The sequence below is a fragment of the Helianthus annuus genome, chromosome 8, assembly GCF_002127325.2.
Source record: "Helianthus annuus cultivar XRQ/B chromosome 8, HanXRQr2.0-SUNRISE, whole genome shotgun sequence".
NCBI lineage: Eukaryota > Viridiplantae > Streptophyta > Magnoliopsida > Asterales > Asteraceae > Helianthus > Helianthus annuus.
Genome location: NC_035440.2, coordinates 139,040,641 through 139,065,795, shown reverse-complemented (window position 1 = coordinate 139,065,795; position 25,155 = coordinate 139,040,641). Strand labels below are relative to the sequence as shown.

The window sequence follows — 25,155 nt, the reverse complement described above, 5'->3', positions numbered from 1 at the left end:
TCATGTTTGAGGCCGTAAACAGCAGGCAGGCCGTATTCTGGGTCGTATTTTACTGGGTAGGCCGTAATTTACGTCCCCTGGGGGTTTGGACGGTTTCCTTTTTTAAGATTTTGACCGAATGGTTTATACATGCGAATGGATGGAACTTGTTTATAAGTAAGTCTATTATCGGATGGTCATATGCATGACTAGGGAGGTGTGTTAATTTAAGTTAAGTGAATAGGATGGTATGTAGGTATGAATAATTGGAGTCATGGTGAGTTTAAGTCGTATAAACAAGTATGCGTGATGTGTATAGAAGATATATATATATATATATGTATGTATGTACATAATTATGCGAAAGGCGTACATAGTGTTGTAGTTAAATAGATGCATATAAATGGTTGGCGACCTTTTTATGAAGATGTAGTACTTGAATATGTGGAGATTACGGGTTTGCTAACCAAGTTATTATTGAGTATGTTTGAAAGTGCACGTTTATGAATGTCGGACTTTCGAAGTGTTGATATAGTAATGAAATGATTGAATGTTGGAAGGATAATCGGGTTGAAGTAACTTAAGTGGTTAGAATATGCTATGGACGTTTTAGTTTATACAATATTTTATGTTTGGTCGTCACCACCTACTAACGGGTTAGTTGTATGAGAATATATGTCATACCCATTTAATTGGGTAATCGAATGCGTAAGAGAAATGAGAGTACGTACATGAATGGAATTAAAATGACGGTTTTATAAGCAAACAAGTATAACGACTAACTTTTTAAAGCTTGTTGTTGTTGAATGTAGGTAAATCCTCAATTTTGGCGACATGGAGAATCGGAGCGAGCGTGAGTTCATGTTATGCCATACCAAACGCTTCCGCTAGCTTGTACAAATGTTTTTGATCCAAAATTTGTTGTATTGGTTTTTTTTAGTAGTATCTTGTTGAACGAATTGTAGAATTGTATCTAGTTTGTTTATGTTTAAAACAGGGGTATGCTCGTTTTATGGACGGGTCATGCCCGATTTTTGTTAAATTATAGTATGATAATATCACATTTAGGAAGATGAAATTTTGGGCGTAACAAGTTGGTATCAGAGCCTAGGTTTTAGGGATTCGAGCAAGAGTATCAGTGCTTGAACTCAAACCGATGGCTCGTGCAAAAGTGTGCTCGCTCCGAGATCGCCAATGAGGTAAAATTTTAAATTTTCGATTAATATAAGTATGTATAGTGTGTTACGGTATAAGTTTTAAGGTTCAAGTAGGTTATGGGTGATAAGGCGTGTAAAATAAGAAGTCCCGGGACCCGTGTAGCTGAAAACGGACCCGGTAAATGGTCGGAACACTCAAAAGAAATTCAGCAGCGTTTCAGCAAACGGGAGGCCGTCGCCGACGGGCTCCTGGCCGTCGCCGACGACCCCCTTAGTCCCGACGCCCTAAGTGTCTGCTGACGGGCAAAAGTGGCCGATGCCACATTCCAGGACCCGTCGCCGACGGGTGTAAGGCCGTCGCCGACGGCTTGCGGAGTAACAATCTGCTGAAAAATTTTATTTTAGTATTATTTTCGCGTTCCGAGTTACCGGGTTGTACGAAGGCCCATTCGAATGTTTATGTAGGGTCCAAATAATGCCTAATAAGATGTATCTAACCACAATTAGTGGTTACGATGGAAAGAAACTTGTAAAGGCCTTGTTTCCGTACTTTGAGTTTCTAAATTGTCTAAAAGCTTAATGAATGTTCGTGTAAGATCTATATAAGGCCTAGTATGACATATGTGACCACGATTAGTGGATAAGATAGACGGAATATGCTAATCATTTATTTATATGCTATTTATAAGGCCAAGAGCACGCGGGTTATGTGAAGGGTAAGCGCAATTGTTCGGAAGGAATGATCTGTGAATGCGGTCTAGGACCGGCATCAAGGCAAGTAATAAGACGAATTAACCCCTGGTACGTATACTCAATGCGTTGATGTATGAAATAGTATAATTATGCAAGTGAAAGAAAAATCTAAATGAATATAACAACGACATGGTAAAGGAGTTTTTAAAATGTAACACATGCCGAAACTTAATTCTTCGGACATAATGTGGTGATTACGCGAAGACACGAAACTAGTACGTGGATTGTGTACCTGGCCAATACACAAGAAACGTATGACGTTCGTGAGACCGCGATAATTGTTACATGTATGTCCGTTAGAATTGGGTAGCAGGTGGGCATACGGGTGAAATGAGTAGTAAGACTCTCGGGAGATTGAGAGTACTACGTAAGAGTAAAAAGTACAAGTGATAAGAATAAAATCTTGAATCCGTAAGAAGTACGGACCAATAATGTATGAATGCAATGCTTGAATCCACGAGACGGATTCAAGGAATGAAAGATATGAATGCAATGCTTGAATCCGCAAGACGGATTCAAGGAATGAAAGATATGAATGCAATGCTTGAATCCGCGAGACGGATTCAAGGAATGAAAGATATGAATGCAATGCTTGAATCCGCGAGACGGATTCAAGGAATGAAAGATAAGAATGCAATGCTTGAATCCGCGAGACGGATTCAAGGAATGAAAGATACAAATGCAATGCTTGAATCCGCGAGACGGATTCAAAGAATGAAGGATATGGATGCAATGCTTGAATCCGCGAGACGGATTCAAGGAATGAAGGGCATGAATGCAATGTTCAAATCCGCGAAGCGGACTTAAGGTATAAAAAGGCGAAAACTAGTCTACATAATAAGAGTCAATAGTTTGACCATGATTGCGTCAAACAAGTCATATAAGTAAATGTAATGCAAATGAACAAAGGAATGATAAGAAGGAAGATATTCGAATGTGAAGTGATTACATACCAAACAAATAAATGTTCCTTTAGTGATATGATTCAGTTTATGTTTGAACTTCTATATATATATATATATATGAATATATTATGCAAATGTGTTTCGTACAAGAATGGTCGATAGGACAAATGGGTCATACAGGTCAGATGGCGATTGCCATCTGAACTCGGTAGCTAATGTTTTGATTGTTAAGTTTTATACTCATAGGTAAGCTTGATGAATAGACGTGCAATGTCAGTAATCGGAAAGGAACGATTACCGTAAGGTATGGATAACGAATCAATGGAATTCACTTCCGTCAGGTACGTATAAAAAGGGTTGTAACTGTAGTATGAGGTTATGACTCGACTAGAGAGGGATGCGTCAGAGTAAAATATGTATATACAAACCGTAATGAAAAATGTGAAGTGAACTTCTAAATGTTCGTAATGATCGTCGAGTGGTATTGAACCTGAATGCACATAACTGTGGAAATTCTGATAGAATATAAGAGACGACAAGTATCATTAAGAAATGCTAACTTTGATGCTCGGCTTGTTGGCCATGTTCATTTGAACAAAATATTATAGAAAAGATACGCATGGCATGTATAACAATAGTAACCTTGGAAATAATACTTAGTCTTCGAATTAAGTACGGATAAATAAGTTGAAGAAGGGTGACTTTGATTTAAATAATAAGTCTTTGAATGATTATAGTATTTATATGATAATGTATTGACCCCCCCCCCCCCCTATGAGTTTAAAGGTAATCAAAAGTAATGATAGAAATGGAATGTTTGGATGGCTCGTGGTGAACAACATGAAAGATAGCATAGGATGTATGAGCAGTAGGAAATTAAACCGATTTATTTTGGTTAGTAAATATATGAATGTAATATGCTTAAATAGGATGTTAGAAACAAGCCATAGACTTAGTTTGTACGATTAATAACTGTATACACTTGGAGTAAGTTCGATGAATGAAGCACTAGTAATGGTATGTGCTAGGAGCTAGCATTATAAAGTGAAGACGACACTAATAAGAGCTCTGGATCAGATTCTGACATTAATGCGATTATGAAAGTAATTTACTTGATTTGAGAACGGAGGGACAATGCGTACAAAGACGTTTATGAATGAATAAAACTCTTGCCAAGATCTCAAATGCATCCCTGTGGTAGTAAGCATTGTGAATGAAAAGATGAAAAAGTAGGAATAGAACTGGTCCAGTTGGAATGAGAAAGGTTTCGGGGAAGAAACCTCTTTTAAGGGGGGTAGACTTGTAACGCCCCAAAAATGAAAACTAAATAAAACAAGTGAGGATAAATAACTGTAATGCCCCAAAATCTAATAGTTGATAAATAAGGCATTTACTAGAATTATGTGTGAAATAACTTAACTAGGATTAGTTAACCTAGTTTGTTTTTCTATGTTAGTTACAAGAAGGAAATAAATATATTATCAAAACTACAAGGGTTGAACTTGTACATTTTAATTAAAGTTTGGTTAAGTAGTGGAAGATCACAAACATCAGACATAAGTCTGATGTTGGTGTCGATGCAAGCCAAGGGCCAAGAAGGGTTTCTCATGATGATGAAATTTTGAAGAATTGAAGCAAAAATCCAGCCTTAATTCTCTTGCATGTGTAGAGATTCTACATCAAAAAGCTATATGAAACATGTGGTAAGTTGTAATTTCAGATTTTATGATCTTGTATAAAGTGGGTTTATGTTTAATCCATGAAATTGTGTCAAATTACTCATGAATATATGTTAGAAGCATCAAATAGGACTTGAATTATGAAGGATTTTAAGTAATTTTGATGATTAAAGTTGAAACCACCATTGATAGTGAAGGTATTAACATGGGTGAATCACCCATGTTCAAATCATGTGTAAATTTGATTGATTATGTTGTATAAGATGAACTCTTGCAAGTTAGGCGGAATATGGTATGAAGCTAGTTTAATGTTTTGGTTGTGTTGATGATTGGAAGTAAGAACTTTGAAGATTAAGCATGAAATAGTTGTACATTGTGCATTAAATGGTGTATGCACACCAAGTGTTTGATGAAATGTCTAAATGACAACAATATGTAAAAATTGTATGCAAATTGTGGGTAAATAAGTATAGAGGGAAATAATAATATATTTGTTATCAAACTAACACGAAATGTGTATTTAAGATAGAAATCATGTGGAAAAAGTTGATTGTTAGTATGATGAACTTGTACTCTATGCATAAAGATATGGCACTCCTAATGCATTTAGTTGATTATGTAGTTGTGATCGAGGGGTGAAAGTGGTGTCATTGTATGATATGTGGATTTTCTAGTAAGGATAATGTTGGGTTCAAGAATAGTACTAAATTAGTTCAACTTGAATGATGTTATTAGTTTGATGAAATGATTTAGTAAGAAACACGCATTAGAAGGTAGTACCATATGCTAGTTGAAATGTTAATGAAGCCGAATGTGAAATGTAAATTGATATGATCGTTCATATGTATAATTTTGTATGCTAACAAGAATTTGGATGCAACGAAATAAAAGTATAGGGATCATGTCGAGATGGATGGAAGCATAAAGGGCTAACGGGTCATGAGGACATGAGGAAACAAGAGCGAATATGGATGCATAAGGTAAGTGATTTCCATAAACACTTCTTGGTTTGTTTAAGTAATATAATGTTTAATTATTAAGTTCATATGAAGTTGAGGTCAAATCAATAGATTATTTTGATAAATGCATGAACGGGTCGAATAATTCGTAGATGAATAATAAGCCGAACACGTATAAGTTAAGAAATTCCTTAGCTCAGATGTTGGATTTCAAGTTCACATGATAGAAGGTTAATTTACAATCATGTAGGAAGAAACGGGAGGTTAAACGGGTAAACGGTTTGAAAGTTACGCAAGTTTTAGCGTAAACGGACGAAACAAAGACACAGGTGCCGTAAATTACGCCCCAGGCCGGAATTTACGGCCTCCCCTGCATCAGCATCATGTTTGAGGCTGTAAACAGCAGGCAGGCCGTATTTTACTGGGTAGGCCATAATTTACGTCTCCTGGGGGTTTGGACGGTTTCCTTTTATAAGATTTTGACCGAATGGGTTATACATGCGAATGGATGGAACTTGTTTATAAGTAAGTCTATTATCGGATGGTCATATGCATGACTAGGGAGGTGTGTTAATTTAAGTTAAGTGAATAGGATGGTATGTAAGTATGAATAATTGGAGTCATGGTGAGTTTAAGTCGTATAAACAAGTATGCGTGATGTGTATAGAAGATATATATATATATATATATATATATATATATATATATATATATATATATATATGTATGTATGTATGTACATAATTATGCGAAAGGCGTACATAGTGTTGTAGTTAAATAGATGCATATAAATGGTTGGCGACCTTTTTATGAAGATGTAGTACTTGAATATGTGGAGATTACGGGTTTGCTAACCAAGTTATTATTGAGTATGTTTGAAAGTGCAGGTTTATGAATGTCGGACTTTCGAAGTGTTGATATAGTAATGAAATGATTGAATGTTGGAAGGATAATCGAGTTGAAGTAACTTAAGTGGTTAGAATATGCTATGGACGTTTTAGTTTATACAATATTTTATGTTTGGTCGTCACCACCTACTAACGGTTTAGTTGTATGAGAATATATGTCATACCCATTTAATTGGGTAATCGAATGCGTAAGAGAAATGAGAGTACGTACATGAATGGAATTAAAATGACGGTTTTATAAGCAAACAAGTATAACGACTAACTTTTTAAAGCTTGTTATTGTTGAATGTAGGTAAATCCTCAATTTTGGCGACATGGAGAATCGGAGCGAGCGTGGGTTCATGTTATGCCATACCAAACACTTCCGCTAGCTTGTACAAATGTTTTTGATCCAAAATTTGTTGTATTGGTTTTTTTTTTAGTAGTATCTTGTTGAACGAATTGTAGAATTGTATCTAGTTTGTTGATGTTTAAAACAGGGGTATGCTCGTTTTATGGACAGGTCATGCCCGATTTTTGTTAAATTATAGTATGATAATATCACATTTAGGAAGATGAAATTTTGGGCGTAACAATGCAGCACACCGATGATCGTAAGAACTCGAATATGAACTGAGCTGTTGAACGATACAGACTGTATGAACACAATACGTGCTTGTGTGGTAAACTTCAATAAAAAGTTGGAACACTCACTTACCCTTAGTGGACTCTTCCTACAACAGTATTTATCACACCGCCGTCTAAACCGCTTCATGCGAAGCTCTAGATGGAACGTAACAAGTTAATCCCCGTCATGTTGGACAGAGACCAGAGATAAACAATCTACTGACCCGCGTTAGTTCGGGAAAATCTAGAGGCAAGGTCATTCAGATATGTGATCATATCGAGACAGCCCGTAAGATACAGAAAAATTACGCCGATGAGCGGCGAAAATCGTAAGATTTCGAGACAAGAAGTGTGGCTAAAACGAGAGCCTCGCCTAGAGAAGGCGTAGTGTGATTTGGAAAACGAAAAGGTTGAATCCCCGGTGTAGGGATCAGAACCATTGCGCACAAGATGAAACTTCCAGGAAAGATCGGTAGTGATCGCGACACATTCATGTGTCTAGTCTTTAGAGGAGTCTGACTCGAGGAACAATCATAGTTCCCACAAATAAGATTCACGTCAATGACAAACCACAATACCATAAAACCTGTTAAGGTTACGGACCAAGAGTCCACAAGACACAGAAAAGACATGATTGATTTACTTGAGTACGATAAAATACATGACATTAGAACACGAAGACGTGTTTCAAATATAAGTGACCACGTTTGATCCACAACTCCCCTGCGACCGATGGCATCGCTTGAATTTCGAGACGAAATTCTTTTAACGGGGGGAGACTGTGACAACCGTCACTTTTCCGTACATTCCGTACACTCAATAAACAGTAATAGGTGCTTTAATGAACGTACATGAGCTAGTTTACGAGACAAATAAGTTTCTGAATTCCATGCAAGTGAATTCATGCACGTTTTATACTACAAAATATTTCTTTATGCATAAGCGAGATCGTTGCGTCAAAAATATTAGTAAACTCACTGGTAAGACACATCGTGTCAACAGAACTGCAGAAAGCAGTCAGACATTAGAATTGGAGCCTAGGTGCAGGTCCAACGTCAAGAATGCAATAAAACCCAAGAGTATATACAAGGGTTTTAATATAGGCATTCCGGAAGCTAAAATACGCACTAAAAAGCACCCGAAACGCACTTTAAGTGCAGAAATTTAAAAAATTCAGCTATAAAACAGCTGTTAACACATAAATTTCATGCAGAATTTACGTTTTATCATCCAGATACTTCCCTAAGTGTCGGGGATTGAAAGTGTTACAAAAGGACACTTGAAAGACACAAAACGGTGCAATTAAGCACTTTAACGAACCGGTATTTAACCGAACAACCGGACGTTACCCGGAACACAAAAATATTGCTAGAAGCAATGTTTTTATTTTTTTCTAAGCTAGTTAGGGTCCCCGAACACCCTAACACACTATACAATTAACCACACACATAACACCCTAACTAATACTTGGATTATAACTAACTAGAATTGTAACTAGAAGTCAGAAACTAACCAATACCCCCCCCCCCTAGTTGGGCCGGTTACAATGGAATCCCACTTGGGATATTCTTGCAAAACTTTAATTGATATGTATGTACCTTAGGAGACATAGAAACCAAGAGGTAAAAGGATGTTGGGGGAACTTGGTTATAAACCACAAGACTAAGCACATGATCATCCTCCATCACTTTCACTACACCCCAACCTCCTCCTCCCTCTCCCTTGCTCACGGCTCCATCCACCACCATACCACCACCCTTTTTCATTCAACTTCCTTCTATTCTAAGGATACTAGAAGGTGTTGGAAGTGGAAGGACCTCATCTAGGAGCTTTTATCCACCACTTTTCTACACTTGAACTTCTCTAGCCTTGAGCTAGTGGTAAGAACTTAGATCCTTGCATCTTCATCTTGTTTTTGGTGGTTAATGATGTTTAATGGTCAAAAGGATAAGAACACTAAAGAACTAGAAACTTGAACATAAAAGATTCAAACATAAAGCTTTATATGAAGATTTACATGATATAATGTTGTAATAGGATGTTGTATTGAACATGTTGTTGATTACTTGATGATTTGCTGGTTAATATTTATGTTTGATGTTGTTGTGATCACTAAACATGTTAACGGAATCAATCGAACACGAGTTAGAAAGACTAAAAGCTAAAAACAGCATGCTGAGTTGTATTTTCAGCCAACTTCAACAGGCTGTAACAGAACCGTAACTTAACAAAAAATGTATTTTCTGAAGCCTACGATTTATGTATTATGAAATACGGTTTTAATGGCACTGGAATCATAATTTTTGGACTTCGTTTACTATTTTTAAAGACCCGATTTGTAACAGCAGCTAAAGCTGAGTTTTTACAGAAGTAAATGGGTGTTATATTTTTAATCATAACTTGAAACCTGAGTAGAACTAGGTCATGAAATTGGTATTGTAGATGGACACTGATGTCGTAGTAATTGTCCCACTGGAGTTTCGTCAATCCGACTTACAATGAATTTTTAATGAATTATTCCGTGGACTGCAGTCAGAAAGTAATGAATCTGATTGCAGTCTGGAAAATAATTTCTTATAAAATATTGGCAATGAACTGGACCCCGATATTTTTACACAATAATATTTGGATCGTTTGAGATATTTTGTAAAAATTTGGAAATTTTTGGAATAAGTTAACTATTTTATTAAAATGCTCGAAAACAGTCCAGTTTTGGATATTTAAGTTGAAATAACATAAGTTGTAATTTGCGTGTCCAAATGTCGAGTATGTTATCTGAGGAAAAAATATATATACTTGTTGATTACTAAACTTTGTGCTAAACGTATGTGGTATGTATAATATGTGCTAGTATATTAGGACTTGCAAATACACATACAACATATTTAGACAAAATACATAATTCAGGTGCAAACTGCAAAATACAAGATACTTATGTTTTTGAGAAATAATATAAGTAAGATACATAGTTAAAAATATAAAATATTTTTAACACAAGAACACATGTACAAAAGATAGTGACTGTACTTGTACGATACAAGCCTAGTGACTAACGTTAAGAAAACACGTATAGGTCACGAAGCTAGATAAGCAAATCCGGTGAAGTTTACGACGCAAGGAACGCAAAGTTGTGAGTTCATGCTCCCCCTTTTATTAAATGTTTTTGGTCTTATAACTCTCGGGGGTGAAATACATGTTACAAAAATTACAATTTTTACAAGTGGTAAAAATACAAGAAGCACTCTTGGTGAGAACGAATACCGAGTGCAATACTAATTGAGAATACAAAAATACGAGAAGCACTCTTGGTGAGAATGAGTACCGAGTGCAATACGAATTGAGAATACAAAAATACGAGAAGCACACTTGGTGAGAACGAGAACCGAGTATGATGTGCTTTAAGAAATGCCTAGAAAATACTAGATCATGTTAGCATAGACTAGATATTGAAATGCCATTAATACTTAATTAGGGACGAGGGTTAGATCTAACGGGTACGGCCGAACCCCACTCATGGTAAAAACTAGTACCTACTAGTGCTTCGGAGTCCCAGTCGAGGGTAATCGACACAGTCGAGGTTAATCGACACAGTCGAGGGAAATCGACACAGTCGAGGGTAATCGACACAGTAAAGGAGCCAACACTAATGCCCCATATGTTCTCAGATGTCTTAAAGGAGCCAACACTAATGCTCCATAAGTCCTCACATGCCTTAAAAGAGCCAACACTAATGCTCCATATGTCCTCACATGCCTTAATGTCTTTGTACAAACATTCAATTAGTACATGGTGTACACAAGAAAACTTGATTTATACAAGAATACTTTATTTAAACAAGATACATACCCTGTTTTCATACATGGTATGCAAAATGCATGAACTCGCTCAACTTTATGTTGATGTTTTTCCAAAATTACATGTATTTCAGGTGATAGGATGGATCTTGGGCGCAAGTGTCGTAACTAGAAGTAGAATACAAGTTTAGATGTCATCCACTTTTGTTGAATTGTAACCTAGATGAAGGTTGTGTTTTAAAACTTAAGCAACAAGTGTTTGTAATGTTCAAAATTTTCTAAATGGATGAACATCATTTTAATCATGTAGTTTTTTATTATGATTGAATGCAATGATAACAAGCTAGTCACACATCACACGCTTCCGCAAAAGACAGGGTGTGACACTTGATGTGAAATCTGCAGTCCTGTATGGAAAAATCAAAGAAGAAGTGTATGTGGGACAACCGCCAGGTTTCACTGATCCACAACACAAGAACAAAGTCTATCTTCTGGATAAAGCGCTTTACGGACTTCACCAGGCCCCGAGAGCCTGGTATGAGATGCTTTCCCAACATCTGCTGGCCAACGGGTTCATCAGAGGGACAGTTGATAGCACTCTGTTTACAAAGGAAGTTGCATGCCATCTCTTAATCGTGCAGATCTATGTCGATGATATCATTTTTGGTTCGACGAATGATAACTTGTGTAAAGAATTTGAGAAAGTTATGAAGAAGAAGTTCGAGATGAGTTCGATGGGGGAGATGAAGTTCTTTCTAGGGCTGCAGGTGGAGCAAATGCCCGAAGGAATCTTCGTTCATCAAACCAAATATGTGAATGATGTTCTGGAGAAGTTCAACATGGCTCAATCTAGTCCAGCATCAACCCCCCTAGCTCAGAATCACGATATTTGCCCAGATGAGAGTGGAGATAAGGTGGAAGAGACGTTGTATCGGTCAATAATTGGATCCTTGATGTATCTTACTGCTTCCCGCCCAGACATCATGGATCCGACATGTTTATGCGCCCGATATCAGTCAAGCCCAAAGCAGTCACACCTGACAATCGTCAAACGCATTTTACGGTATTGAAAGGCTGCCCAAGCATCGGCTTGTGGTATCCTAACTCTGGCAATTTCTCACTCACAGGTTTTGCTGATTCGGACTTTGGTAACTGCAAGCAAAACGCTAAGTCCACCACTGCAGGTTGTCAGTTCTTCGGAACTCGACTAGTTACTTGGCAGTGCAAGAAACAAACCCCAGTAGCGCTCTCTACTTGCGACGCTAAATACGTTTCAACCTCAAGCTGTTGTTCTCAGATCCTTTGGATCCAACAGCAGATGCGAGACTTTGGTTTGCAGTTCTTGGACACGCCTACTTTCATGGACAATGAAGCAGCGATTAATATAACAAAAAACCCGGTTCATCATTCCAAAACAAAACATATCGAAATTCCACATCATTTCATCCGTGATTGTCACGAGAAGAAATTGATTCGGATAGAACATATTCATACCGATGAACAGAAGGCTGATTTTTACACCAAACCGTTTGACAAAAAGAGATTTAACTATCTTTTGAAATTAAATGGGATGAAAAATTTGTTTTCTGGGAGGGTGGTGGAATGTGAAGCCGAGGAGGATGGCGATCTGATGTGATCCACGTTGTGTTGTCAAAATTTTTGTACAGTTTATTTTCTGCATTTGATAAAAACAAAAACACAAAAATATGTTTTTATTTTTAGGGGGAGAAAGTTTGCAGAAAAATACAAAAACATGATAAAATTTCAAACTCCAAAAACAATAGAAAATCTGAAAAATCCAAAAACATTGAAAAACTGAAAAAGAGTTTGTGTAAAAAGGGGAAATGATAGTACATCAGCTAGACAGATACAGTATGCTAAAGAATTGTATTGTAAAATGTGTTAAACAATCTTGCAAATGATGTGTCGATAGGTTTTTGCACATTTAGTATATTTTTTTGGGATATAAACACAAATAATAACTTGCTTTTACGTGGGGAACATCTCCAGGATATATAGGTAACCCCTGAAATCTCGTTTGAAATGTCCTATTTCTGATATACTAGGTCTTTGTACATGATGATATCTGGGGTATTATACCAGGACTTCTGATTTTGCGGAAGCAATAGCCTACTCCTCGTATAATACTCTGCACATGCTTTATTTGTAAAGCCTCCCCTCAGCATAAAAAATGATGAAACATTGCAAAATGCTAATCATTTGCTGTTGTAAAAAAGATTCCCAAAGGGAACCCACCGAAAGTCGAGCCGTCATCTCTTTGCTGAATGGAAGTTCTGACCTGAGCTCTCACGGTCTTGCATTCACCCCATTACAGATATCATTAGTGTACATTCACCTGTAAGACTGAATATAGTGATCTGCATACGGGAGTATATTCTGAGGTGGTACACACATAAAAGTCAAGATCTTAAAACACTAAATCCGTATCCCGAATAGATTAAACTTTGTGTGAGAATTTAAGAGGATCAGTATATCGACAATCAAAGCAAATTGTTTAATGCTGTGTATGAAATCTAAGCTTAATGGTACTCGTATCTTGTCGGCAGCTGATATGATCCCCTAACACACTCGTAAAAATATGGTGTGTACAGTATTCTGTTTATCATAATCAAAAATCCAAAAAGATTTGCATTTCATCTTATTTTCGACAACTGACATTAGAGATCAGATGATCAAAGTCTTATGTGCTGAACATGTCTGGATCATGAGGGTTGGATAAGCAGGAGTTTGAAAAAGTTATGGGTAAATTGCTTATAAGTTCAAAAGTTCATTAACTTGAACTTTATATTGTTTCAGAAAATCAGCATCTTCATAAACAGGTCAGCCAAGGTCATTAACTTGGACTTGACAGGCTAAACAGTTGACCAGGGTCATTAACTTGAACGTGGTTAACTGGGTGTGTCGGTAAATTCTCAAAAAGTTAAAAAATTGAAAAAATTGAAAATTAATTTCGTTTGAAATATTAATTCCGTTTGAAATGGAATTCTGTTTGAAAGGTAATCCCGTTTGAAACAAGTAATTCCGCTTGAAATTGGATTTCCGTTTGTGATGTAATTTCGCTTGAAACACCTTTGTGGTTATTCCACGCGGAATTACCTCATCTATAAATAGGGTTCTGTTGGTGCACTACGTCTATCGACTACGTCTTGTATCGAGTCTAGTAGTTTATAGGTTAGAACATTGGACGAAATCCAAGAAATATGTGTTAGATAGGGTTTCGCTTTTAAGTCATAGACATGGTTTTGCTCATGTCTCAACCTGAAGGTTTCGCTTATATGTCATAAGAAGGTTTTGCTCATACGGACATGTATGAATGAGCGAAACCTGCATGCCTATATATAGGTCATTCGAGCGAAACCCCAAATATAGTTGTAGGTGTTGTCTTCCGGTAAGCCATGAAGTGCTGCCGAAGTGTTGTCAGGGCTTGTAAACGCATCTGTAATCAATACAACAACAATTAAAGTGAATACAGCTGTAATCGCACCAAAGCATTAGTTTCCGCCTTTTGTTTTGGATAGGAATTCTATAGAATCGACTCAAACAGGGCCGAAAACAATCCTACAAGTGGTATCAGAGCTCAGGAGGAAGAGTTCTTGCCATTTCAGCTGCATTTATTCTGATTTTCTACACTTTCTTCAAAATTTTAAAATTTTTCACGGTAAAACCAGCTCAAATTCACACACAACACTCGGAATCATGCATTAATAAACCCTTGAAAGTTTCAAATCTAAAATCGATCAAGAACTTAGGATTTTAGAGGTTTCGCTTTTACGGACTCGTGCAAAAGATGACATCATCAGGTGGTTTCGCTCCAAATATCAGCTAGTTTCGCTCATCCATACAAGTTAGTTCCGCTCATTTGGATAACTTAGGTTTCGCTTATTGGAACAACTTAGGGTTCGCTTTTGTGTCACTATAGGGGTTTCGCTCAAGTGAACGTGTGGTTTCGCTCATAGCAACTTTGAGGTTCCGCTCTTAGTGACAACTTAAGATTCCGCTCTTGTGACAACAAGCAGGTTTCGTTTATAGTGACAAATTAGGTTCCGCTTTTAGTGACACTTAGAGGTTTCACTTATTAAGACATTTAGGGTTTCGCTCAAAGGAACAATTTGCCTAAGCTTGGAAATTTGTGAACTTCTGAACTTTAAACAATGGACAACGAATTCTATAACGCATTTGCTAGCCCAAGCACAATCACGCAGAATGCTTTGCTTGAGAATGAAACCGGGACGTCTCAGAAACCGCCTAAACTTATGGATATTGACGATTATAATGCGTAGTCTAAACGGTTTGGAAACTGGGTTGAAGCTTATCATTTGGATGCGTGGGAACACACTGAGGAGCCATATGTTAGACCCATAACAAATGGTGTGCAGTTAACAATTCGAGAAATGAGTACGGAAGATAAAAAAGAAATATCGAGATGAGAAATTGATGGTGAGTCTGCTTCAGCAAGCAATAAAAGAAGATATCTTGATACTGCTTCAACATGATGGAACTGCTTATTCAATCTGGACAGAATTGGAAGCAAAATTTGTTGGAAGTGATGATATGCTCAAAAACAAAATGTCTCTCATGAAGAAAGAGTTTGATCTGTTTCGGGGATTAAAATCTGAAAACACCAAGAAAATAATTGATAGATATTGTAACTTAGTGAGAAATATGACAAAACTTGGAATTAAGAAAGATACTGATGAATTGATTGAAAAACTTGCAGATGCGCTACCACATGAAACATGGGGAACATTTCTGATGATGCTGAGATCCAACAGAAAAGATTATAAAAATATGACACTGGGAGATTTCATCAAACACCTGGAAGCTCAAGAGATGGAGCAGAGAAAGATAGCCAGGATGAAGAACTATGATGGAGAACATGACATTAGCTGGTACCACAAAAATGGTGTTAATGGAACAACAAATCATTCTCCAAATATTGAAACTGCTTTCAGCGTGAAAGATTCTTCTGAAAAGAAATCATCCCAGTGATCAAGCAGCACAAGATTTTCATCATTCGATCCAAACATTTCTTCAACAAAGAATGGAAGAAAACTTCAATGCAATATTGTATTAAATCTTGAAAGTGATCAAGATTATTCTGAAGAAGTTGCAAAAAATCAAATGTCTTTGTTGGGAATGGTTCTAGAGTCTTATAGTAGTTTTGTGGCCGGAAAGATCGGTAATCCAATGCTCACGAAAGAGGATTACGATCAAATTGATGCCGAGGAGATGGAATTAATGGACATTAAATGGTGCATGGCTAGTGTGATGAGACGAGCTGAGAAGTTTAAACAAATTACAGGCCGAGATGATTTTCGTGATGCAAATGTTTCAACTTTAGGCTTTGATAAATCTAAAGTTACATGTTTTCGTTGCAGGGAAATGGGGCATTTCAAGAGGGAGTGCAAAAATCGTGAAGCTACTGGTGCCCAGAATCCTTTTGGAAACAATGATTATCACAAAAAGGCGATTTATCATCAAGTCACACCACCAGCACCGCATCAGGCACAAACTGCTCACGGGAGAGATGTGATTGACGGGTCAAAAAGAGCATGTCTAGGAAAATACGATAATTTTACCTGGGATAAATATCTTCCAACAAACAGCAAAGTGTGTTTGGCAGAACAAGATGATGAAAAGTTGGCTAAAGGTTTCTGTTGGGACAATTTTTGCCCAGATCAAGAACTTATGGCCAAAGAGATGTCCAAAAACACTTCAAATGTTAACGCTTTCATTGCTAATGCTTAGGATTTGAAATGTGCCGAAAAGTGCAGGAAAGTAATGGAAGCTGCTGAAGCAAGACGGAGAAAGTTTGAAGAAGAAGAAGAAGAAGAAGAGGAAGAGAGGTTAAAAGCTGAAGCTGAAGCTGAGAAAAAGAGAAGAGCTGAATTTTTACGATCAAATAGAACAGTCAAAGAGGTTCCTGAATTTGAAGTTAAAGTTGATGCTGAACCAGTCAAAGTTCCTGAAAAGTGCATGAATTGTGATTCGTTAATCAAGCAGAACAATGAGTTGCTGCACAATATAAACAGATTAAAAGAATCCTATGATACAATGAACAGAGAAATCAACAAATATACTGATTCAAACGGTGAACAAGCTGTGGCAATGAATACACTGAAGATAGCGTACCTGAGACAGCTTGATGATGCCAATTTTCATATAAAGAAATGTGCTGATCTGGAGTTGAAGTTAGCAACACAAAAGATAGAAACTGAGAAAGTTAAAAAGTTATTAGAAAGTTACTCATGTTCTACTTTTGTTGTTGACAGGATTTATCCGGTTGTGGAGAATTTGAAGACGTTTGAAGGAGTGAAGACGTCCGAAGAAAAGAAATCCGTGACAAAAGATGAAGATAATGTGAAGACTTCTGGTAAGAAACCAAGTGTGGTCTACAATAGATGTCCGCCCCCGGTCGAAAATGGATATTCACCTCGAAATCCAAATTCAGAAAGAGTCGAAAAGGCAATAAACCTACAATGGGAGTCTGGGACTTCGGATAACTTGCCGGAAAATATAGATGTCACATACACGTCATCCGACACTGATCATGAGTCAAAGTTGATAAAAAGTGTGGTCGATCAGGTGTTAGATAAAGATGACAGTGAGGAGTCAAACATGGAGTCCAAACCCGAGTCAAAGTCTGAGTTTGATGCGTCAAAGCCAACAAACAAAAAGAACAAACGGGTTTATGACAAACAATTTTTGCTATCAAAATCCAATTTGAATGATGAATCATTCAAAGTGGCATATACTTTGAAAGATTCTGACAAATTATATTCTAATGAAGTTTTTCCAATAAGAAGTGTCAGATTTGAAATGATTCAAAAGGTTTTCAAAATTACAAAAATTAATATTTCTGAAATAAAAGATTTAAATGTTATCGGAAAACCTAAATAATACACTTCAAGAGATCAACAAAGAATCAACAAGAAAATGGGTTACAATTGTAGTTATAGTTTCCAAAAGAAACCAAACCATAATCGTAATTTCAAAAAGAAATGTTTAGGTTTTGTTCCACCGAAAAACTATAAAAATGAAAAAATGTATAAACCAAAAACTATGTTTGTTTCAGGGAAAACGACAGAAGCTGAGAAAGAACAATCATTCAGAAAGCAGACAAATCAGGAATTTCTTGCCAAGAAGCAAGAAGAGTTGAAGAAGAATGATGTTCCAAAGAAGATTGAAAAGAGAACCTGTTTTCAGTGTAAAACTGTTGGTCATGTTGCTAGGAATTATCCGAAGACATTCAAGCCAAAACAGGAAGTCTCTTGTAAAATGAAAGAAAAGGTTGTAGAGAAAACTGAACTTTTAACCCGAAAGTTTACTGGCTTTGAAAATTCAACTTTTGAAAAAGGAGAATGTTCAAAGAGTGCTTTAAAAAGAAAAGAAATGTAAAAAATCAAAAATGGGTTGTGAAAGGTTCAGGTAACAATTCTGGTGATGAATCTGATTCCACAAAATCAGAGGAGCCACGTGTTGAGAAAAAGGTTGAAAAATCAGTTCCAACTACGAACGATGAAAATTTTCCACCTTTGCGTGCTGAATATTTTATGAAGAAAGTTGGAAAAGTTGAAATTTCAAGTCAATTTTATTCTGACAAGAAGAAATTTGATGTTGAAAAGACTTTCAACGGAAATGTGAAACGCATTTTTGGACAAATGGTCAATGGAAAGGCCAAAAGTGTCAAAGATTTTTATGCTTCTACACGACGTGTTCACAAGTCTGTTGAAAGAAAAGATGATGAGATTGTTACACCCAAGAAAGGTCAGGCTTGGGTGGATATATTTTTCAAAGAGTAAAAACCTGACTTGCCGGAGATCCCAAGTTGGTAATCGTGGATCATGAATCGGCATCATTCTTTATCATGTTTGTATAATGTGTTTTTGAAAAGCAGGACTTGCCGGAACTCCCAAGTTTGTAAGCGAGGAGTAGAAATCGGCACCTTGAGAATTCAACCAACAGATGGTAATTGGTTGAAAAACAGGTTTGAAATGCTTAAATTAATTCTTCAAATGATTCGTAAGATTGTTGTTTTTACAAGTGGTTCAGAATTTGAATCAGGATGATTTTACAAGTGGTTAATCAAGGTCATTAAATTGAACTTGAATTAACTATCATTCATTAAAATTGGCAAACAATGTGATGATTTGATCCCCAGTTTTACAAGTGGTAAAATCAACAAAACTTATTTTCCGAAAAAACCATTCCGATTAAAACACACTTGAGTGTTTTGAAATCATTATGGGAAAATAGTTTGTTGTGAGGGGGAGTTCTGATTGTTTATGCCAAGCGGATGGAGATTTGAGGCAATTCGATATCAGTTGTCATGTTCTGTATAGTTTTGTTTTAATTTCTTTAAATGTTTTTGAATTTTAGGGGGAGTAAGCAATTTCCAGAAAATCCAAAAACATTAGAAAATTTGAAAAAGCCAAAAACATGATAAAACTAAAAATGAGTTTTGATTGCATATAAGAGGAAATGATAGTACATCAGTGGACTATCACGACATGCTAAAGAAATGTAATGCAAAAATGTGATAAACAATCTTACTGTGGATGTGTCAGTAGGTTTTCGCACATTTAATAAACTGTAACGAGATATAAACCTAAATTCAAACTTGCTTATTCTGTGGGTTAACAAAACTACTTGGATATATAGGTAACCCCTGAAATCTTGTTTGAAAGGTCCCGTATTCTGAGATACTAGGTCTTTATGCTCAGTGATATCTGGGGTATTATCCCGGGACTTCTGCTGTATGGAAATACTGACCTAGTCCCGGATAATGCTTTCCGCAAATGCTTGAAACATAGCATCACCCTCAGCAAGCTGATGAAACAATTAAAATTGATAGTCGATGCTGTTATAATTAAAAGATCCTCTAAAGGGGACACACCGAAAGTCGAAGCCGTCATCTCTTTGCATATACGGAAGTATCGACCTGAGCTCTCACGGCCCTCGCACATAACCCCTTTACAGATATCATCCGTGGTATACTCACCTGTAAGACTGAATATTGGGATCTGGATATGAGAGTATATTCAAGTAGTGGGACACACGAATGAGTTTAAGTAATTAAGACACTAATTGTGTATCTCGAAACAGTTGAACTTTGTGTGAAAATTTAAGAGGACAAACATACTGACAATCTAGGTAAATTGATTAAAACTTAAAATGAAATCAAGGTTAACGGTGTTGGTGATATGTCTCAGAAACTGATATGATCCTCTTGCACTAACTCACAAAAATATTGTCTGTAAATATTCTATTTCTGCATTTTTTTTTTGTTTACAAGTGGAGTCATTTACTTTCTTTCAGAAAAATCAAAAAGATTTTAGTGTGTTTTAGCATAAATTTTGAAAAATCAAAAGATTTTCGACAACTGATGTTGAGAAGCTGATTTTCGAAGTTCCAAGTGCTAAACATGAAGAACAGGTTTGGGAGATGTGAAGTTGTTAAGTTTGATTGATAAGAGACAGTAAAAGATCCTTAATCTAAAATCATTTCAGGAGTTTCTTGCAAAAGTTTCTAAAAGTTTGAAAGTCTAATCTTTAAAAGAAACTTATGTGTGGGTAGAGATTGTGCAGGTAAATGTGTGCCAAGTGTCAATCCTGAACCAGATAAGAGCCTGATCACGATCTCAAAGTGAAGGAGAGAATTCCAGACTACGGTCCCAGCAGATTGAGAGGGGGAGTCTGAAGACACCGTGTCAACATCCGAGTGAGAGGAGTTTGTTGATGATGAAGAAAGAGATTGAGGATTCTTGCAATGACAAATACTTCAGAGGAAGATTGAAGACTGATAAAGACTGTAGATTGACAATCGAAGACTCGACACTGAAGACTCCGTCAACATCCGAGGGGGAGTTTGTTGGTGCACTACGTCTGTCGACTACGTCTTGTATCGAGTCTAGTAGTTTATAGGTTAGAACATGGGACGAAATCCAAGAAATATGTGTTAGATGGGGTTTCGGTTTTATGTCATAGACATGGTTTCGCTCATGTGTCAACCTGAAGGTTTCGCTTATATGTCATAAGGAGGTTTCGCTCATACGGACATGTATGAATGAGCGAAACCTGCATGCCTATATATAGGTCATTCGAGCGAAACCCCAAATATAGTTGTAGGTGTTGTCTTCCGGTAAGCCACGAAGTGCTGTCGAAGTGTTGTCAGGGCTTGTAAACGCATCTGTAATCAATACAACAACAATTAAAGTGAATACAGCTGTAATCGCACCAAAGCATTAGTTTCCGCCTTTTGTTTTGGATAGGAATTCTTCTGATCGACTCAAACAGGGCCGAAAACGATCCTGCAGGTTCTAATTCCGTTTGAACGTATTTTTCACCTGATTTTGTGTCAAAGTTCTGCCAAGGCGATTTCAAACGAAATCACAATTTCATCGATTTACAGCCGTTACTCTGCCCGATTTCTGTCTGATTCTTGATTATAGTTGGTTTACACAACTATTATCATGGGAAAGGTGAGAGTGTTTGTTGTAGTTGACCCAGATCTGATGTTATTCCGTTTGAACGATGATGAACATGAGAGAACATGTAGTTTTAGGGTTTGTTTATGAATAAAATCAACTGAATAACATAACCTTGTACTCGGATTGTGACATAGTTTGTGATTAGGGCTTCAATTTGATCTGCATTACATGTTTTGAGTGTTTATCAGCGATTCAGGTTGTTTGATCTTAGATCTAGGGCATTTTAGTGGACAAAAATAAATAAAAAACACATCTTCATGCTCGGAAATCATCATAGATCAAAACCAATTAATCAATTTCATCATCAGTTGATTATTCTGTATCAACATGTTAATTCCGTTTCAAATTGTTAATTTCGCTTGAAATACATATCCCGTTTCAAGTGTAATTTCGTTTGAAATGTGATATTGTTTGAACAGTAATTCCGTTTGAGATGTAAATCAGTTGAAAGGTTATTCCGTTTCAAAATGTAATATCGCTTCAAACTGTCATTAAGTAATTCCATTTGAACCTGTCTTTCAACTTGTAATGTAATTCCATTTTAAAGATGTTATTCCATTTGAGATGTAATTCCGTTTGAATGCTGTTTTGATTGAAAATTTTTCTAAGTGTTGAAACTGAGTGTATGTTGTGAATTTTCAGGCTTCAAATGTGCTGTTTAATCCATTACATAACACATGTTGTGTCTATGATAAAGATATTCCAAAAAGGGTCGGATTCACAGAAATTCTAGAGTTCATGGAGAGATTGCCGATCCAGAAAGCCTTAACAAACCAACACTTAGTTTTCAGATCTCACATTAAGCTATTTTGGGAGAAGGCAACTTATGATGAGGCAAGCAAGACAATTAATTCAGTTGTGAGCATAAATGGCAAAGAAAAACAGATCATTATCACTGAACAGCTGGTTCGAGAAGTGATCAACTTTCCAGATGATGTGGATTCTCCTACGAAGTTTCCGGAAAGAATGGTAAAGGGATGTTTGTTGAGGATGGGTTACAATGGTGATCTGAACAAGGCAAACTACTTGAAAGCTTGTTTTCCAAGGGTGTACAAGTTTCTTATTCATTATGTGGTGAATGCACTTAGTCACAGGAAGGGAGGTTATGATGCTATGCGCGATTATCAAATGAATATGGTGGTTGCTTTTGTATTGAACAAAAAGTACAACTTTTCACACATTGTATTTCATTACATGGCTGAAAATATCACGTCGAAAAGCAAGACTTGGGTTTATCCCAGATTTGTGCAGATGATTTTAGACCATGCATATCCTGAATTGGAAAGAGACGAACAGAACGATTTGTTGGTGCAGTATCATATGGATAATAAATCTTTGAAGCAGTTGGGTAGATATCATCCAAAGCATCCAGAGCCAAAGACAAAAGTTGAATTTTTTGGTTTCATTAAAGACAAAAACTATCAAGATCCAGATCCAGTAAATCATCAGAACTAGAGGATTGAGGAAGAGATGAAAGAAGCTGGTTATGCTGATGAATTGAAAATTCTTGAAAAGTTCAAAGATTCAAGGAATGAATGGTTTGTGAAAGAGGAGAAAAAGAAGAAAAGTAGAAAATCAACTCCAAAAGTTCAAGCTGAGGAGGGTTCTTCATCACAACCTAAGAAACGTCAAAAGAAGAATGTGGAAACTATGTTGGTCGATGAACCAGATGAAGAAGAACCAGTAACGAATGTTGAAGAAACTCAGGAATCTGATATTGATGACGTGTTGAAAAATATTGAATATGACTTGGAAGCAGATAAAGTAGTTCATAAAGGAGTTGGTGCTGATGAAGATAAGAGTTCTTCTAGTTCTGAATCTGAAGTTGATGAAACAGAGCGTATGAAGAGAATTCAAGCTGAAATTGAAAAGGAAAAGCAGCTGAAAAGAAAGAGGAGACAGGAGAAAGATGATGATGTGTATGTTCCATCTCCTGAACATGTAACAGAATCTCAAACGCCTCTGTCTGGTGGTAGGAAGAAGGCGAGTGCTAAAAAGAGTGTAGTTTCTCCAAGAGCTGCAAGCAAGAAATTGATTTTGAGGTTGCCTAAACGTACACCAAAAACAAAACAAAGTCAACCACCATCACCACCCAAATCACCACATCAATCTCCTCCAAAACAACCTACACCACCAAGACAACCAACACCACATCAATCACCATTTCATCTATCACCACTACCTCAATCACCACCACATTTATCACCTCAACACCAAACACCTATCCAAGAAAAACTTGTTCTTACTTCTCAACAAATTTTTCAAACACCACCACCCTCTCAACCACGTGTACAACTCACTCCCGGATCTTCAAGTTTTAAACATTTTCCAAATGTTCCAGGGAATATTAGTCTTGATGAGATTGGAGATTTCGGATTTGCAAACGATGAGCAAGTAAAGAAATTGGAAAAGAAGATGGATGATGTATTGGTTGAGAATAAAAGACTGGTAGATCGTGAAAAGATACTCGAGATGCGTGTTAAGAAAGTTGAATCTGAAAATAAGTCATTGCTAAAGAAAATTGAAGCAGATCAGACAGAGATTGATATTCTAAAAGTTAAAGTTGCAGAGTTAGAAGAAGAAAAAGAACGACGTGATGAGCAGAATAAGTATTTTGAGTTAAAAAACAAAGAATTAGAAGCTGCGAAAGCTATGAAAGAACATGAGATCTATATGATGAATAAAGTGCTGGAAAATATGCTTGGTAAGTCTGTGGAGCAAAGGTTTGAAGAGATAGAAGTAGAGGAAGTTAGAGCAAAACATCAAGCTGAAATTGATGCTGAAATGAAGTTTAAAGGCAAAGGTGTTGAAGGTTCTGAGGTTTCAGAAAGATCAATTGTTCCATCCACTATACCTGAATCTCCTATTCAGAATCCTCGTCCTATATCTGCTGTGTCAGCTATCTTTGAGGAAGATGTGTTACTAGAAGATGTTATTAATGACGAAGGAGATGATGAAGAGGATGATGAGGAAGAGGATGATGAGGATGATGACGAAGAGCATGATGAGGAAGATAAAGTTGATGATGCAGATGATGTATTCTCTGCAAGCAGTCATAGTGACGATGGTGATGATGATGATGATCAGGGAGGTACTGGTATCAAAGTTACTGAAGCGTCAGATGAACAGAATGTTGATGATTATATGCATGATGATGCGAATGAAGATCATGAGAGTGCTGAAGGTGAGGGGGAGCACGTGGATGATCAAAATGTTGATAAAGTTGAAAAGTTAATTCTGCGTTTAGAGCCTGAAGTTGAAGAAGGAGAATTCAGGCATGTCTACACCATGAATGATATTAAAGAGATGACACGTATTGCTGATCCTGATTTCAAATTTGATTTTGAAGAAGAATTAAATGCTTTCGATATCAACCAACAACCTGACTATGAGTATAAGTATGTTGAAGAGGCAGACGTCTATGATAGGGTTGAGGTTGAAGATTGTACTGATGAAGAAAATGTGAATGAAGACATTTCAAATTTTCCAACTCTGGTTGAGTTCTTCAGTCAAGAGAACAGAGATGAACTGAGGAGAAAAGTTGCTGAAATTTTGAAAGACAAAAACTTTGATTGTACTACGAAAAATCCACAGCAAAGAACGCAAGAAATGGTTCCGTAAAGACACTGAAAGAAAGTTCAAGCGTCCTTTGAAGTTTTACAAGAGAGATAGAGATGTATCACTTGGTGATATCACCAGCTGGGGTTTCTTGCCACACGTGAATGCATATGCTATCAGAAGGGAATATGGTGTACAATATTTTGCATATCTTTATGATGTCATGTCATTACCCTGCTGGGATGTGGAAGAATTGTCAAAAGTTAGAACGCTTGATTATCCAGTTAGAAATAATGATATACCCATGTGGGGTCTGATGAAATTTGAAGCCTTAAAGGGATTCAAAC

The 25,155-nt window shown here is 36.7% G+C and overlaps 1 protein-coding gene across 1 annotated transcript; it reads left to right on the top strand.

Moving 5' to 3' along the window:
* The first annotated feature begins 22,720 nt into the window (after positions 1 to 22,720).
* On the top strand, positions 22,721 to 24,871 carry LOC110870492 (glutamic acid-rich protein-like). The gene has a single exon (XM_022119669.1). The coding sequence runs from the start codon at positions 22,721 to 22,723 to the stop codon at positions 24,869 to 24,871; it is 2,151 nt and encodes a 716-aa protein (XP_021975361.1).
* Positions 24,872 to 25,155: the final 284 nt, after the last annotated feature.